Below are 19096 nucleotides of genomic sequence, written 5' to 3'. Positions count from 1 at the left end.
TTCTCTGGTTTATAAATATTGACAAACGATATGGTCTTTAGTATAAAAAAAGAAAAATTAGGCAAAAAAAAAAAATCTTGTATACAATATGCAAAATTAACCACTTGCTGATGTTGAGAAGTTGCAGATATATAGAGTACATGCCTTTTTTTTTATTTTTTTCCTTCTTCGAGTTTTAGTTTTCCCTTTTTAAAACTCATTGACAGCTTTAAAAATCCATTGGGGAAAAAAAAATCCTAGGAAGTGTCCTATCTTGCAGCCTGCTAAAGTTTTGAGTAGGAAGCATCTTTTTAGACATGAACTGTGTGTATGTGTGCGCGTGCGTGCGTGCGTGTGTGCATGTGAGGCGTGTACACGGGGTTACGGCGGGGAAAATGTGTGTATGTGCGCGTGTGCTTGCATGCATGTGTGCATGTGTACACCCACATACCCACACATTGTGTTATGCCCAGACGTTGTACATCTGCATTTTTATATTTATATGTGTACATATACATTTATAAAAAGTTACAAAAAGAAGCTATATTCTATAAATATATATGTACAATTATACATAGAATGTGTGTGCCTACACGTATACATATTTATGAATGTCTAGCAAGGTCGTTTATGCACAGACGTGTGTATACATAGGCATAATTTAGAAGGAAGGATGGGAGGAAGACGTGAGAGATCAGTGGTTTGTCGCCCGTCCCTTAAACTTTCAGGACAGCGCGTGTGTCCAGGACGTGTAGGCACTAACCATCTCTCCTCACAGCTGCCCAGCATCCCACAGCCTCTTCTGCCTGACCCCTCACTTCATTATTCGGTAGTCAATAGAAAAATCGAATTTAATATATAACTTGTTTGAGAGAAAGACTGAATCGATTACTCCTCTTTCGCTAATACGTAACTACATACAATACCAGTCAAAAGATCCGTGCCGTATCACAGGAGGGGCCCAAACCCTTCTGTTGCCACAAGACTACTGATGGGATGAAATTCATTAAAGCGGGTCTACGTTCCACTGAGTAACATTAAAAGAGGCCAATTACAAATAGTGAACTAAAGTCCACATTTGTGCAGGACCTGTCTTGGCAATCGCTTCACGCTACATCACCAAAATGTACAATTTGAGAAGAGTCACAGGTGAATTGGCTGCCATTTTGGACAAGTGTAATCAGGATGATGTTAAGTTTGTGGCTTTAAGTCTAAATTGCAGTAAAGGCTCAACGTGACTTAAGTCCAAACTAATTGTTATCATGTTTTAATAGGACATAAACTCATGCTTTGTGTTTGAATACCAATACAATCAGCTGTGTCCCACCTTTTGACTGGCAATGTATGCTTTTTTGAACCACATTTGTAGGCCTTTTATTTTATAACATTTTAGGCTTTAAGGTGTTTTTAGCATCCAGGTCCCCCCCTCAGTGCGTGTCTCTTCACACTAATCTGTTTTACAGCCTGTTCTTATGTCACTTTGTATTACTTGCGATATATTTATTTATATTTTCATTCAAATTCAGCATTACTCATGATCATTTCAGGCATCCAGTGTAAGGCCACCTTAACCTCTAAGGACATCGACTGAAAATTCCTTTCACTTCCAAAGCATTAAAATCTATCCCATGAATTCTATCCTTTTCTGTTTGCACTTGTCCTTTTACAATCATTCATAGACCTAGCTGATCACAAGTCAAAATATGTCATTTATTTATGTATTTATAAAACATACAAACCTGTCAGAGCCACCCCCATCCGTGTTAATTCACTAAAGTGTGTCGGGACCATTTCATCTGAGAGCAGTGAACTTTCGAGGTAAATTCCACGATTCAGACTTGACCAAGAAAACAGCTGTAAGACTGTGTTGAACGACTTGTGGTTGAGATGTTTAGATACATCCTTTTAACTTTGTGCTAGAGGGGTGCCATAAATAACTTCCAAAGCACCCTTGTCCACTATTTTTTTTTTTTAGACTATCCTGTCCAGGTGAGTGGAAGAGGCTGTGTGTTGATTCAGCATCTGTACAGTGAGACTACAGCACTGCTATATAGGCTAGATTCCCTTTCCTCTGAGGCTTCTACATGTTCAAATGAGTGATGACTGAGTGGGAAAAAAATAAAATACAAAAAATAAACAAAAACTCTGTGTCTGGCCTTCAAGGACTTAAAACATTTTTTGGTTGTTGTTTCTTAATTTTTATTTTAATAAAGAGGCACATTAGAAGACCTTTGTCTTTGTTTAGAATGAGAATGTCGGGAGAAATGTAATTTTGCAAATAAAATACCTCTAAAAGAAATCATGGCTTTTATTTATTCCGTCAAGGTGAGAACGAGGACGGCAATCGGACTGAAACAGCCATATTGCGTTTGTTCGATTTAAAACATGAGTTAAATCCAGATGTTCGAGTTTATTTCTTTAAAGGAATACTAGTTAGGATTTGTTATTTTTGCTCCAGCGCTCCCCCAACAGTGGCAGATTTAATTCACTCTCTAGCACTGTCCTGAAATTTTGGGGGAGTGGTACCGTCCTTCAAAAGTTACACAATGCAGTTAATGCAGTGCTGAGCCCTGAGTGGCAATGACAGAGACTCTCCCCATTACAGGTCAGTGCAGCATCACAATGATTAAGCTGTAATTTTTAAGGTAAAAATATAACAGTTCTCCTTTAAAAGAGAGTCCACCTATATTCGAATCAGTGTAATACAGTTAAAAACAAAGGTTCCTAAATGCAAAGTTCCTGGCTTGGATGCGTCAAGAAGAAGAAGAGGAAGAAGAAAGAGGAGGAAGGAGGAGCAACCTTTATTGATCCCCCTTTGAGGAAATGGCTTTTCTACATTTGACCCATCTGTAACATTTCCTGACATTACATATTTAATAAATAACAGATATAACATTTTCATATATAGCACTACAAATTCTCCTTAAATAATTAATGCAAATATTGAGGAACAGCTGCAGCAAAATAAAGCGTTTTAACTTACAACAATCAACACAGATGTTTCTAGTGAATGTAGGGGACTGAAAGCGGATCTTCCTTGAAGTTTGCTAAAGAGCTCATGTCAGAACCTTTAACTTTTAATAGTGTAAAGGTTTTAAGTGAATAAAATAACAGAACACTGAAGCTAGGAATGAAGCAATTCAAACAATGATTCAGTCCAAGAACTCCCCCTGATTTTACACAGTATTAAATACAGGAACCCTTATCTAGATTGAATTTAACAGTAATTCCCTACACAAACCAGCTTTATCACTTTAGTCACACTGGGAAAAGACATTGTGTCCAGCTGGTGGTGATATAGAAAACTATAATTAGACTTACAGTGAAAATGGAGAAAGCACATTCTTGTACCTTGTATGCAGCAATATTCATGTTTTGACGGCTAAGGATCTCATAATTCCCATAGCCTTTCTAGAACAGTCATAGTTTTTAAATTTGACATAATAAAATATTTTATAGTTATATTCATAGGATATCAGAATGTGTGCGCGATGTGCCATAGGAGTGTATACACGTACAGCTTGTGTGTGTCATATAGCCTTTTGTTTTCCCAGAAGGACATGCGCTGAGTGGGGCAGTCCCCGGAACAGACTGAGGTGGCCCAGTGTGATCAGTGCCAACGCCACGGCACTACCACAATATACTGCAATAACACTGCTCTCCTCCGGCAAGAAACATTTGGAAAGTGCATAGTCAGACTCTGAAAAAGAACCCTAGGGAGGGAGGAAAAAACATGAACATTTTGTTCAAATTTAACAGCAAAAATACAGTATTGTGCAAGTCTAAGAATATTATTTTAGATAATTAATCTTCTCAATACGATCGATGCTTGTCTAAAACAACACAATTACAACAAATTCAAAAACACAGAATACAGATAAAAAAAATAGTAGATGGATTCTGAGCAAGTCCCCCCCCCCAGATATTCTCCTTCCTCATATGGATTTGATTTAACACAATGAAACATTTATTAAACCAGGTACTGAATGATAACCTCAAATAACACTGGACTGCCATGAGGAAAGATTTGGAAAGAGTTAAAGCAAAGCATTCACCTACAGAATATCACAACCTACTCTAACAATGTTATTTGATTTTATTCTTAGTTTTTTTTTGTTTAAGATCTTATGTTAAATCTGGCAAAAAAAATTAATAATAATAAAAATATTAATAATAATAATAATAATTTAAAACCCATACTGACAATCACTAAATCCAAGTAACCATCAAAATCCAACAAAATACCCAACTTTAACGTAAATGTTGAGCCTCCAGAATTTTGAGTAGCACACGGAAGATCAGTCTGAAGGATTTATCTGAAAACCTTGAGAAACGTGTGAACCCTGCCGATACATGCGCTGTTGCATTATTTACAGTAGCACTCTTCATTTTGGAATTGTTTAAGAGCGCTATCTAGCGGTAGAGTACATTTATTTCAATTAGAAATGTCAGGCTTCTGAGACACTCCTGTATCTTTTCATTCAGTTTGAAAAAATTATGAAGCTATTTATCCTGTTTTTTTTTTTTTGTTTTTTTTACACCCAGGGAAATTCTTATTTTAGGACTTATTCTACCCCTCGCCACTAGAGGGCCATCGTAAAACACTGGGCACATCCATGGGAGGCTGCGTTTGAAGATCAAGTGCGTCAGAAGTGCACGTCCATTTTCTAAGGCTCCTTCAAATGCAGCTGAGAAACGCGTCCTTTTCCATGGCAACAAATTTGAAATGCCTGTATGTGTTTTTATTAACTGCTGCCCACAATCTCTTATATTTTGTATATTTGAGACTTTTGCGTTAGTATTAATCACATAAAATGTTTGAGATCTCAAAATATATACTACTAAAATGTCTGTCATCAAACAAATATTTCACCTTTCTTTAAAAATAATATATTCAGTTTAGACACTTGGTATTACACCTTGTGTAGGTGATTTTTTTTATATATATAACACAACCAAAAATTTCCTCCACCTACTTTCATCTCCTTAAAACCCTCCTCTAAACCAGAGGAACTGCATTGTATTCCAGATACTAAAACCATGTGTATCCCTGTCTAACACTCACTTTCAGTGTGTAGTACTTTTATATCGGTTTATATCCCACACCTAACAACTATGTTGGCCGTTTATGATTCGATCAGCAACCAGCTATCCTTAACAACTAAAGTTACTCATTGAGCCTTCACATAAGCAAAAAAACCACCCACTGCATCACTATGTCTTCACAGGGGTCATCATGTATGCACCTACCCTCGTCTGTGTTTCACTGAAATAAGTCCTTGACACATCCCCCGAAGGCTCAACAGTGAAGTCCCAGACCCACCCCATTCCACGCTAGCTTTACATGAATGGACCAATAGAAAAGCTCCAAAATTACTTGGAATAAAATCTTTTTACACTGATTTCCACTGAAACATTAGGTATTTTCCTTCTACTGTAAATTTATGAATAATTGAATGAATGAATGATCTACTAAATCAAATTAGTATGAGGAGACATTACCAGGATGAAGCTGGGGTTATTACGGTTCCTCCAGCTGAAAGACGGAACACTGATCTCTGGTATGTGGTTCTCGTGGAGAACTTCACAGCCACTGTGGGTGTGGCCACTCAAAATTAGGCGAGGCTGGAACCACCAAAGCAGCTGTGGAATAGAAAAAACAGTTTGTATTCAGTGTGTTCATTTACTACACTAGAAAAGCTTCTGACTTTTTTTAAATTCTGCTATAGAATGCTCTGTTCACTGCCAGATTTTAGTTTACAACTGATTATTTTTAAGAAGACTTACCTGAGAAAGCTTAAATATGTACACTAATGAGCCATAACATTAATAACACATTGTTTCTACAATGTCCAGTTTAGGGATGTCACGGTACCAGAAATGTATTACTCGGTACCAATACAATGACAAAAAATAAACCAATAAAATGAATGCATGTCAACATAAATGTGCATGTTTTTTTTGTTCGTTTTGTTTACTTGTTTCTAACCCATTACTCTATTGCTTTAAATGCCAGATGTGTTGGAAGGTGGGAGCTTCACCCTGATTGGCTCTAGGGCGAGGCAACATCCCCAACACCCTTTCCTGTATTTAAATAGACTAAATGGGAGAAAGGCAGCTAGAGAAAATAACCTTTGAAAACATGTTTATTGTATTGATTATTGTTTGTTGAGCTTGTGGCTGCCAAATGATTCATCTCTCGTGGTGTGCTGGTGTGTATTGTTCTGGAAGGAGTGGATCAGACACAGAAGTGTTGCTAGAGTTTTTACTCCCTCAGTGTCACTACTAGATTGAGAGTAGTCCACAAACCAAAAACACCCAGCCGACAGCATCCTGTGTCCACTGATGAAGGACTGGAAGAAGACCAACACAAACTGTGCAGTAATAAATAATCTGCCGTCTCTGAGTTAACATCTACAAGGTGGACTGATGGAATAGAGAGTGAGAGGACAGTCTTTAAAAACTCCTGCAGCACTGCTGTGTCTGATCCACTGGTACCAATGCGCCCACCATATCAGAGCACTGAGAATAACATCATTTTGATTGTATACGTTATTAAACCAGTATTTATATTACCATCTTTGAGGCATCCTGAGAAAGCACATCATAGCGTTCATGAAAGCGCTTGTAGCGCTCGTTAGGTGGAGCTGCATCTACACCACTGCACTCAGCATCACTGGCTCGATACAGAGGGTAATGCTGCAAAACAAGCACACACTTCATTTTCAGAACAATAACAAGATACATAATTATGGGTCATTTGTCCATTTTTGCCATTCAAATATCTGCTTGGAATATACAGATAATTCACTTAATTTAGCTATACATATTTGAATTTATTTAAATTTACATAATTACAACAAAATATATTTCAAAAATTTAACAGTATGTGTATACACGCACACACACCATATCTTTTTGACCATCTCCATATTTCTAGACCCAGTGTCCATTCTACCATGTCCAATAACCCTACAGAAGCATAGGGCTGGAAGATATGGCCAAAATTAATATCACATTAAGGCATATGTAAATGCATAAACGATTATTAGAGTAACTCGAATAATTCGATTACAAAGAAAATGTTCGAGGCAAATTCTTTGCCTCGAGGCTTCGTTTAATTCCTCTCACAAAAGTCCATCTATTTTAAATGTCTGTGACCGTATCACTCCCGCTTTGTAGCCGATAGCGCAGCTCCGGTATCATTGTTTTACACGGACCGTTATAACTGACGCGCATTTCAAAAATTTAAGGCGGCGCCGTTTATTGGCTCTTTATGGCAAAGTGTGGGACCATTTTACACTGCGTAAGGCGGAAAATGTAGTACACTCTAAAACGGACCTGGCCTACCATAATAATACTTAGTCAATGCTGCCGCACCTGAACCGAAACATACTCACGTTAACCGCACTTTTCCACGCAGACGCGGAGCATCTAAGGTAACGTATTTTTACGATTGCTAACTGAAAAAATGAACACTGGCGCTTGTTAGAACGTGCAGTTTTTGCATTTATTTTTTGGAGCCTACCTCATCTGGATACAATTAAGATAAAACTAAGGACAAATAGGCTAATATGAATTAGCATTTCATATTTGTTGTTTTTTTTTTCTTTCATGTACATCATAAAACTTTCACAGAAAGGTTGATTAAATGGGCGTAGTTAGAGACAGTAAGCCAAAGGTTTAAACTTTGATCTAATAAAAGTTTTGAGTTTTAATAAAAAACCTTTTGTGAGGAATAAAATCAAATTGCTTGCTCATTTTAAGAGGACTTTCATGTTGCATAACACACTTGATATAGTTATTTATAAAATAAAAGTATACGTTATCCGATTACTCAAATAATCAATGAAATATATCGACAAAATATTTGATTCCAAAAATATTCGATATTTGCCGCCTTAATCACAATATATTTCTAAATTTCAGGCAATAGGATATAATTCCGCTAGCTATATAAACATCATAAAAGCCACACGTCTTAAAAAATAAAAATGCCCAGAACAAAGAGATACTGAATTATTGTACAGCCCTACAGAACTTTGTAGTTCCACAAATTACAGACTGTAGTCTGTGATGGGAAAAGGCAAATCAGTGCCTTTAATCATTAACTAAAGTCCTTGTTAAATGATTACTCACATTTATGTATGTATAATGATTTAAATGTTTGAATAATAAGATAACACATAGTACATTGCTCTTTATATTTGGTCTTATTTAATACATGTCCCAGTCTGCACATTTATTCTTTAGAGAATGGAGAAATGGGATTTTGCAAGTGCATTCTATCTATCTCAGGACAAGCTGACTTGCTTTCCCTGTTATTCCTTGTCCCTAAAACCATATGGGGAAGCTTAAATATAAGAAGCAGCGGGTGCAGCAGTTATTTTTGCTCCCTACAGGATATAGGAAATGAAATAATATACAGAGATTTCAAGGGACATGGAAAACTACAAACAACAGGATGGGATACGTAAGAGTGGGATGCAACTGCTATATACAATTGCCATAACATAGCCCAATTGTTGTTCTGCATACTTTGTTTGCCTGCTATCACACTGATATTCAGTATTCAAGATGCCCATAGGACCACCATAGAGCAGGTATAATTTGGCATGTGGATTATGCATTTGTGTGTTGTGATGGTATGACTGGATCAGACAGAGCAGTGCTGCTGTAGTTTTTAAACACCGTGTCCACTCTCTGTCCACTCTATTACACACATATATCTCGTAGATGTAAAACTGCAGAGACTGTAGATAGTCTGCTGCTGCATAGTTTGTGTTGGTCATCCTCTAATCCTTAACCTGTGGTCATTGAATGCTGCGTACAGGATGCTGTTACCTGGTTATGTTTGATTGGTGGACAATTCTCAGTCCAGCAGTGACACTGATAGCCCTTTTCCATTATGGTTCTTGAACTAGTTCTGTTCTGGATTAATGGAACCTTGGTGCTCTCTAGCAAACTATCCCATTTCCAGCTGTTTTGATGGGAATCAAATATACGTCATTAGCATGTGGCTGAATTCAGTAAACAGGACACTATCTTCTTCTCACCACTAATGTATAGCCAAAGACAGCCCCACATCCTGGAGAACAGCACCAAATGCCGATTTGCGACATAAGCTGACAGACACCCACACAGACTAGCACAGAGCACACTTTGATGAAGGGAGAAAATGGGCCATCCTACCCACCCAGAGCAAAGCTAACTGCACTCTCTTAGTCTCCTGGCCTTGGATTTCAGAGGCATTATCAGGGATTGAACTGGCAATATCCAGAGGAAAGTGCCAATGCTGCTGCCCACTCTGGAGCTTATCAAGCACCTTATAAGCTTAAAGCATAGAGCAATAAATGGATGCCTCTATATATCCCATGTTAAGTGCATGGGTTTTACAGTACTGTGACTGACAGGTGCTGACCGGAATGAATATGAATCAATTCATGCTTTCACCCAGGCTCCGATCATGATGTAGAAATTAAGGTCAGTGGGACCTGAATGCATGCTGCCTTAATCCAGAGCAGGTGGCATGGGATTTGGAAAAAATAATCTGCAATAAATTAACAATGCGTATCTGCAGCAAATCTGAGATTAAAGATTAACCTGCCCTGCAGGTGTTATTTCACACCTGGTGAGTCAGATGCATAAAAAAATGCTGGCTGGACCAATAGATGTACACCTCACTAAGTGAAACAACAAGCTAATGGACCGACTTGTTACATAATTTATATTTGTGCAATGTTTCTGCACAGCATTGGCTTTATAATTGGTGAAGCACAGAAAACTATTTTACATTATATAAAGCACCTGTCATTTTATAACATGTACTTCTTGAATTTAATCTAACCTATATTTGCACTGACTACAGGTTTGAGGCAATGGACAAGCTCAATTTAATATTAGATTAGCCTGACTTTACTGTGATTTGTGGCTTGTATACCATAAATGTTTGTGTATGATTAGCTCTTGGGATTGCTGACAGTATTACTGTGCAGTTTTTGCCCCTTTCACATAAAGAGTGCAGCATGTAACTGCCAATGGCTAATGTACTTGCACACTCATTTATAAAACAGAAAAAAAGTAACTTACAGAGTGAATTACAGCATTCAGTACAAAAGGGCTGCCTATGTATTCGACCTAGTTTAACTTACAAGAAAAACCTGCTTGTGAAACACGCATGATTTGTGGACTGATGACAGTTCCAAGTGCCCTGAACCACTGCAGCAATACCAGACTATTTTAAAAATTCCTATCCCTGCTCCTTTCCACCTTACACACACTTACCTGCAGTAAAATGGGAGGAGTTGATGCATAGGTCTGCATTTCTTTGCAGTGATGCTTCATAATTGCAGACTGAAGGCTCTGAGGAATACAGAAGCATTTATCCTGGTACCTGATCCAACACTACACAGTGCATGTATCATTCATTTCTGGACACAGGACATTTCTTCCCTATCCATTTCTAGCATTTATGTTTTCTTAGAGGAGTGCTATTCTTAAGTACTTTTTCACTTTTTAAAGGATATTTCTTTGAGAACCCATAACATATGACATAAGCAGGATTTATAAATTATATTTTTTAACTATTCCAAAATAGTACAGTAACTGTTATAAAGCTTTGCTGTTCACAGAATCACAGAAGTGTGATTCGTCACGCCAGAGAACACGTCTTAAGTGTTCTTAACACCACTGCATCCGATGGTTTGCATTTCGCTTTGTGATGTAAGGCTTGGATGCTGCTGCTCGGCCATGGAAGCCCATTCCCATGAAGCTCTCTACACGCTGTTCTTGAACTAATCTGAAGGCAGATCAAATTTGGAGGTCTGTAGCAACTGACTCTGCAGAAAGTTGGCAACCTCTATGCACTATGCGCCTCAGCATCCGCTGACACCTTTCTGTCATTTTACGTAGCTGATTTGCCGTTGTTTCTAATGGCTTCCACTTTGTTATAATATCACTGACAGTTGACTGTGCAACATCTAGTAGTGAGGAAATTTCACAACTGTACGTATTGCATGTGTGGCATCCTTTCACCACGCTGAAATTCACTGAGCGCCTAAGGGCAACCCAAATGTTTGTAAAAGCAGTTTGCATTGGGCTGGGTTGCTGATATATCCAGTGATAGTGATAATTATGATGATGTCATTAGTATACCTAAGGTTATGATGATTATGATGAGCCTGTTACCTGTACAGAGCAGTTTAGTGCTTGTGAGAGACTGTATAGTTCGTTCTCTACGCTCTGACAGATGCGACAGTGATCTCCATGCAGTGCCACACTGTTCACCAGCAAGAAACTTTAAATAGACACACACACACACAGTTAAAAGTATAAAAAAACAACAAAGAAAAGATGGTTAATATGTATCTTCTAAACTGCAAGTAATTAAATAATGAAAGAAAGCTTCAGAATAAAATGGCTTACTTGACCCCTCTTTTAGTGACGACGTGAGCAGACGTCTCATTAAACTCTTTCTCAAAGCGTTCCAGTTTATAGAGTGTCATTCTGTTTAAAAAAAAAATAGTATGAATTTAGAAACACCATATGACCCCATGTACACTCCCTGATTAAATAACAAAACACATCTCCAAAAAGTCAACTCGCACTAATGAGTATGCTCTGGCGAGAATCTATAAGTTTCTTGTGTGAAATCAGTAAAATTGATTTTATTTGTATTCTTTCAATCATTTGATCCAATGTTTATTTTATTTGGTTGTTTACAAACTCACTCGTGATGAAATCCGATATCGTGGTTGCCGATAAGGACAAAAAGTTCAGTGTCACTAGGGTGACGGAAGATCTGCTTGAAGCGTCTAACATCATCTTCCCAGTCCTGAATGTAAAATATTAAAAACAGACAGACAAAACATTTAAAATGCGGAGAGCCACTAAAAAACGGGACCTCTCAGATTGACCAATGAGGTGTCGAGGTTTAAGCTCGCCAACACTTCCCAATCAAAATAATGCGGTGGCAGGGTACAAATAAACAAGCTGCTCTACCCTGCCACCGATACCTGTTCAAAACAAGACCATGCATATGCACTATATCAAATCAATTGGTCATCTTTGCCTGTGAGTCCAGTGACATATTCTTGACACCATTTTCTCACTTTTTGATCTGTGTTCAAGTCATACCCTTATTAATTCAAGTCGTGGGTGTAAATCTTGTTATTGTACACATTTTGAAGCTGTATTCATACAAAACACACAGCATTTCAACTTTTTTGTGTGTGATTTCATTCGTAAATGTATGTGTGAAAACAGACTTTTGTGTACACTTTAAATATGTACAGATGTAAATGAGCATGCACAGGGTAATCTTACTCCATGTTCTCAGTGCCTTCATTGTCAGTATGTACATTTGTTTCTCATTTTGTCTGACATGTCAGTCCTACTGCCTTACCTTAGGGGAACTCCATTTGCCTTCATCAAAAACATCTCCCAAAATAAAAACCATCTCTGGCCTCAGAAGCCACATTGCTGTCTGGAACGCCCTCTCCATCTGCCATTCCCTATTGGGACAAAAACAACAAATTAGTGTGAATTTCTCTCATATGAGTCTTGTTCTCCCATCATTTCCTGAACAACAATTGAAGAAACCTGTGGCTGCTTTAACACCTCCATTGTTTGGTGCAGACCACACATTTTATTTTGTATACTTCATTTTAAATGGGCGTTCTCCTCTCATACTCGAATCCTCTCCACATATAAAGCCAAACATCTCAAAAATCTGGGTCCTGGAACACTTTAAAGTGAAGCTGTTTCAGTTCACTACTCCTGGGACAAAACTGTAGAACAGCCAGCACCAAAACAAGGGGACACACATATGAGAGTATGCTATCCTGTTCAGCGTGTCAGCACTGTACTATCCACATAATCTGTCCATTTGACTCTTGACAGGCAATCAGACTGCTGATTTAAAAAAAAAAAATCAATGAAACCAAACCAAATGAAAGAAATACAATGTGAGAATATCTGCACTTAAGTGCAGACATTAAAATCTCAGTGTCATTTTGTAGAATCTAGGGATGTGCAATAATATCGCAAAATGATTTTAAACGATAAAAAAATAAATATTTTGATTATCGTGATATTCTGACTTGTTTACGTAATGATGTCATGCAGTTACACGTAATATGGCGTACATTCATTACGTGAGTCATTTAGGAACGACGACGTTTACTCTGCGCTCAAATACTTCCTCCAAAAGAAAAGTGACTTCAGTCGTGTGGAGGTGGTTTGGATATAAAATCTGAATTTTATAAATATTTGTATAAATGTCCAAATCTTGGTAAGTTACGGTTGTTTACAAAATACACAAATGTTTACACATTTATTTGTTGGTTCTTCTTATTGTTAGATTTATACTAAGATAAAATGTAATTAATTTAAATACGAAATTAAAAATTGTATTTATATTAATATAAAATGAGTTTTGTTGCAATAGTGTGTTCTTGAAATGAATAAAATTATTTTCAATGTTTTGTCATATTGCCAAGAATATCGTTATTACCAAAATACCCTGAAATGTGGTGATATTATTTTAGGGCCACATCGTCCACCAGAATGCAATAAAAACTAGAATCAAAATAAAAAAAAATATTTTCAGTGTCTTTGCTGACTAATTTAACAAAAGAAATGTGGGTGCTAGGCAGGAACATACTCTGAACAGGGTGCCAGTCCATCACAAAGCAATCACACCCTTGTCCAGCCACCCACAGCTATGGACAATTTCATGCCGCCATTCAGCCTACAACCATGTGTTTTTGGACTGTCGGGGGAGACCAGAAAAGCAGGAGAAAACTCAACTCCTCAAACTCCTCATGGACAGTGACTTCAGGCAGGGTTTGAGCCCACAACCCCAGGACCCTGGAGCTGTGTGGCAGTTACACTCCATGTGTGCCACCAAAATGCCGCCCCCCTGTCAAAATACTGTTTTGTGAATTTTCTTTCCACCGTGCAGCTACCATCTTCCAATATATTACAAAATAATAGAAAACTAACTGCACAATGCTTTCTATACATGAAAATACAGAACTGCTCTGTTCTGAACAGAATGGCAGCATGTTTGAACAAGTTATATGTTTCAGTAAATGCAGAACAGTGTCTTTAGGGGAAAACCAAACTGATAGTTGCAGAGGGGTCTAAACACAATTGGGTGAATTGAGACAGTGTCTCAGACAGGACTGAATCAGACAAATGAGAACGAGGAAACATAATGCCATTTCCCTAACAATAACATCTTTGTGGAGTATTGTAAAACTGGTTTCAGCTCTTGGAACTGTGATGTTGATATTGACTCAGGCATCAGGCAGATAAAAGTTTTTCAAATTATAACACAATTACTAGTCTGCTGAATCTTTCTTTTTGATTTAACATTAGTCATTGGTTTATTTATGGATCTGCATGATCCAGATGGCTCAGCATGAGCATGGTTAAGCACACACACCTTTACTACATTTATCAGTAAAAACAAGTTCAATGCCTGGCGTTACATGGGGATTAGGCCTAAGTCCAACTTCCTTTCACTTTCTTACTTGTTATTTTGTAGTATTTCTCCTGACACTCTCAGCTGTGGTTTGCTCATTAGGGGCCAGGATATGGCTCTGTAACACTCTGACGTTTTCTATTATAAAAACGTCCATACAAATTTAAAAAAAAATTCATTTTATTATGTATCTACAAATATTTTTACACATATTTGTGTTTTTCTAAACTGTAAAACAGCCCACATACTACACAAGGAGCTTAGGTTAAAGGCACTATTTAGGTGTGGAAGATGAGTGGAAACTGCAAAAATAATGTGGTGTTTTCAGGACTGATCTTTGAAAATTAATTTCACAAGATCCCGAGTTTAATCAAGTGTGTGCTTTTGGGAATTCTCAGCCTGTTATTAATAGATTTATTGCAGTGCATCAGATTATGTCTCAAATTTAAACCTCTCAGTTCATCATGAACATTCTATTAAATATGCCAAATAAGGCATGCATTTGCCAAATTAATAGTATGTACGTCTTAGCCAGTCATAATTGTTCCTAAATGTTCTTTCTCTGTCAAAGGAAAGAAAAGCCCTGACTGCTCATCATTGTTGCAGAACACACTGGCTAAAAATTTGTATTTAGCACTTCTCCAGTGAGAAGGTCCACCCTTTGCTGATACAGGCATAACACACACTGTTTACGAGGAGCAGCCCACAACACATTAAGCCTCCTCCATTTCAGTCACTCAAGGAGTCATGAGATCAGATCAGAAAACAATGGCAGCAGAGCACTGTTCAGTATCACGTGGGGTCATGACCCGGGGCAGTGTCTTTGACTGTAAAACCCTGATCTTACCTTCTGAGTTTGTCGAACCAATGTCCTCGGATGGCTCCCAGGAGATGGGTGTCTGATAAGAAGAGAGCCCTCACAGGAGGGTTCGAGTCTCCACTCGGTTCATTCGGCTTCATCCGCGGCCACGAACAGCGCAGAATGGCGGGGAAATAGATGCCAAATTCACAGAAGAGGAACACGCAGATCGCGGAGAGTACGAGCGACAGAGCCAAGCTGCACTTACATTTGCCGCCGAGACCGAACATGACACGGAACCGGGTCCAACTCAGCGTCAAAGCGAGGAGAAACAAGATAGTAGCCCGCCTTCCGCTGCGCGAGTCCTCTGTGTGAAGAGGTCTCGCGCGTGGTCCGTTAGTCCCTTTAGCCTATGTAGAGCATCTCTCGGTTCAGTACCATAGCGATATCATTTTCAGTCAAACACATGCATAAAAATACAAACGAAAAGCGGTTAAACGTTCGATTCTGAGGCATTTATCGGTGGAGCTCCGGCGTCCGTCCACAAAATCCATTTCTTCTCTCTCAAAGTCAGACACACGAGAGGGTTTTTCTCTCACAGGGGCTCATCGAATGAAATAGACCTTTTTTTACTCACTAACGTTCAAAATGCAGAAAAACCGGATGAGCAAGAAAGGCGCTTCGTTGAACAAGTCCCGGTTCCTCATGTGTGAATCGATGTCATCCGTAACATAACGCCACATAGCCTCGTCTCGGCCAGCGCCACCGTGTGGCCTTCATCGGAGCTAAGTCATTTTGTCCTAAATGATCCCATATACATACAGTCACAAAGTCATTGCGATGTGCAAGCACGTCACTACACAACCTATAAAGCAAGATCTTTTGTAATTTATTTTTCTTTAAGTGTTTAAGCCAGATAATGTGGATTCTAGTCTCATTTAGCATCAAGCTAACCTTGGCATCACCTAAGCCAGGATTTAGCATATAGTTAAGTAAACATCTTTAGGCTAATAATAAAAAATAATTTTCAATAGAATAAATACAAAACAATTTTATAATGTTCTTTTTGTGTTATTGCTGCAGTAGAGACAACTGACAGAGGGCCAGTGTGTTTTGATCAGTTTTAACCTTGCTTGAAATTATTAAAGAACCCCTCCATTGAAAATCAAGTATTAACCTTGTTAATATGTCCATGTGATGTTGTTTATACTAGTACTTTGTGAAAAATAAACAGTGCTATGGCTGCATATTTGCACTTAGAAACTGCAGTGTATCAAATCTCAGACAGACAAGCTAAACCGGCCAGCATTCCTTACATCATAAGCCCATGCAGTTCAACCTGTCAAGTTGTGTGGCTGGTGATTTGAACTGTGAGTGAGCAGCAGAGTGGTTAATGAAGAGAGACATTAGGTATAATTGCATATACTTGGAGCCAAGCACCAGACATGGCTTCAGGCAATACTAGCTAATATAACTGTTTCACTGCAGTGTCATAGTGACACAAAAGGTCACTGACTGTAAGGAGTTTGGTGTTCTCCTCATGTCTGTGTCGGTTACTTCCAGGTGCTCCAGTTTCTTCCCACAGTCAAAAAAAAACAAACGACAACATCTTGATGATTGGATATGCAAAATGTTTTCACAGGTATGAGTGTCTAGTTCAACATGTGATGCCCTATGATGAACTACTGCAGTCATGGGTGTGTTTCTGCCTTGTGTCCAGTGATTTCAAGTGTTCTCCAACAACATTTTAAATGCAAATTAATCCAAAATAATCAATCTGTGTTGTACCTAGACAAGCATGATGTTAAGAATCTACTCTATCAGCCAGATGAATAGTCTTTTTTGGAACTTCTTATGTTTGCATAACTGGATGGTACAACTTTTACATTTACATTTATGCATTTGGCAGATGCTTTTATCCAAAGTGACTTACAAATGAGGATCTAACATTTATATAAATTACCTTACATTGAGTGCAATATGCCAGGAAGTAATAAGTGCATTAAAGAAACACTTTCAGTGCAAGAGATACTCTCGGAAGAGCTGAGTCTTCAAGGATTTCTTGAATGCGGAGAGGGTTTCTGTTGCTCTGATAGTGCTTGGAAGCTCGTTCCACCAGCGTGGTACCAGAGATGAGAATAGCCTCGACTGACCTGTACGGGGGTTGGTCGTGTTAGTTGGCGCTCCTTTGAGGAACGGAGAGGGCGGGCGCTAACATATGGTTTAACTTTGAACTTTTACATTTACAAACTGATAATGTTCAGTTAGTTAATATTTGAACCAGGCAAGACGTTTCCTTTATCGAATCAAACCAAAATGTATTTAATCAGCGCTTTTTCCCCACTGATGTTATCACAAAGCACCTTCACAGAATTAGTATCAGGACTAGCAAAGCAAATCAGAAAGCCCCATGTGAGCAAGCCAAAGGCAACAGTGGCGAAGAAAAACCTCCCTCGAGGCTGGAGGACCCATCATGAGGACCCATCCTCCTCTGATCAAACTGATAGAAATGAACAGTATGACCAGTCAAGTCTGTCGTTACACTATAGTGTACTTAGAGTTACAGTAGTTGGAAGCATCAATCAGTATGTTGCTAATCCAATTCCATTTCTACATCAGTGTAATTGATGATGGTGCGTAATGGTGAGTAGTCCGAGGCTGGCAGCTGGTCTGGGGTGGACTGCAGGAGAACCCAGCAGACAATCTTCAATCAGTGGGCTGCCATTTTCTCAGAAAACAGTAAAGAGGAGGAATTAGTTTAATTAAGTGCAACAGAAAATAAATGTAAATATTTTCATTAGTGTAGTGACTCCAGCTGATCTGATTGTAATAGACTGGCTGGAAAGAGTGATTGTGAGAACAGTGTCGTAGAGTACAGCATCCATAACCCTCCGAAAAAAAATTTAATCTAGAGGAAAATGTCAGTTACCAAAAGTTAAAACTGTGTCTGTGTCCCGAAGACTAGCTGGAAGAATGTTCCAGAGCTGGAGGTGATTTGTAGGAGAAAGCTTTTCCCAAGCTGAAGTCTTATGAAATCTGAGAACTAGTAAGAGGGCGGTGTCCTGTTATCTAAATAATCTTAGTGGTTCATAGTGCGTGATGAGGTCTCACACAGGTATTCAGGGGCAATACCATACAAGGCTTTGTACGTTAGTAAAAGAGTTTTGCATTCAATACAGAATTTATGTGATTTATAATGATTAAACTGGGCTGATATGATCAATTTTCTGGTCTTGGTGAGCAGTGGTGTCAGTATTTTGAATTAGCTGGAGCATCCTGACAGTAGATAATAGCTATAATAGCGATAATCTTATCTCTATGTAATAAAAGCATGTACTAATTTTTCAGGTGATTTCTTTTTTCCTTTAGATTCCAACCATGCTTTCTAATTTTCAATAGGATACTGTGGTCTAAAGTATCACTTAGGTTAAGTAGAACAAGCATATATCTCAGTTTTCTAGTTTCATCTCAAGTATAATCTCAGCCTATATTAATAAATAAATGTATTTTAAGTTTAATCTCAGCCTATGCATGTGTGTGTGTGTGTGTGTTTATATATTTGTTTGTTTAAGACAATAGATCACCAATGAAGGGGTTGTCTCCACTAGTTACTGTAAATAGATGTTACAATCAAAAATATAGCCTTAACATCTGTAAATGTTTGTGTTTTCTGCATATATAATGTTTTAAATAAATAACCTTTGAAGAAGGGTAAATATACATGTGAATGAAAGAAAAAACAATATGCAGCTAAGCAGAATTATCTTGCTATAAATTGTTGGCAACCTGAAAATCCTGTCCTGTATCAAAGGCCACAATAGGCCATGAGT

The 19096-nt window shown here is 38.2% G+C and overlaps 1 protein-coding gene across 1 annotated transcript; it reads right to left on the bottom strand.

Moving 5' to 3' along the window:
* Positions 1–1985: 1985 nt before the first annotated feature.
* mppe1 (metallophosphoesterase 1) lies at positions 1986–16056 on the bottom strand. The gene is made up of 9 exons (XM_066646587.1): positions 15315–16056; positions 12383–12491; positions 11709–11812; positions 11404–11484; positions 11167–11275; positions 10264–10341; positions 6556–6678; positions 5482–5622; positions 1986–3692 (listed from the first exon to the last, which is right to left on the bottom strand). The coding sequence occupies exons 1-9, from the start codon at positions 15554–15556 to the stop codon at positions 3510–3512; spliced, it is 1170 nt and encodes a 389-aa protein (XP_066502684.1). The 5' UTR covers positions 15557–16056; the 3' UTR covers positions 1986–3509.
* Between the last annotated feature and the right edge of the window lie 3040 nt (positions 16057–19096).

This window comes from Hoplias malabaricus, chromosome 1 (assembly GCF_029633855.1).
Source record: "Hoplias malabaricus isolate fHopMal1 chromosome 1, fHopMal1.hap1, whole genome shotgun sequence".
Taxonomy (NCBI): domain Eukaryota; kingdom Metazoa; phylum Chordata; class Actinopteri; order Characiformes; family Erythrinidae; genus Hoplias; species Hoplias malabaricus.
Note: the sequence above shows the minus strand (reverse complement) of the source record. Positions and strands in the feature narration are given on the sequence as shown.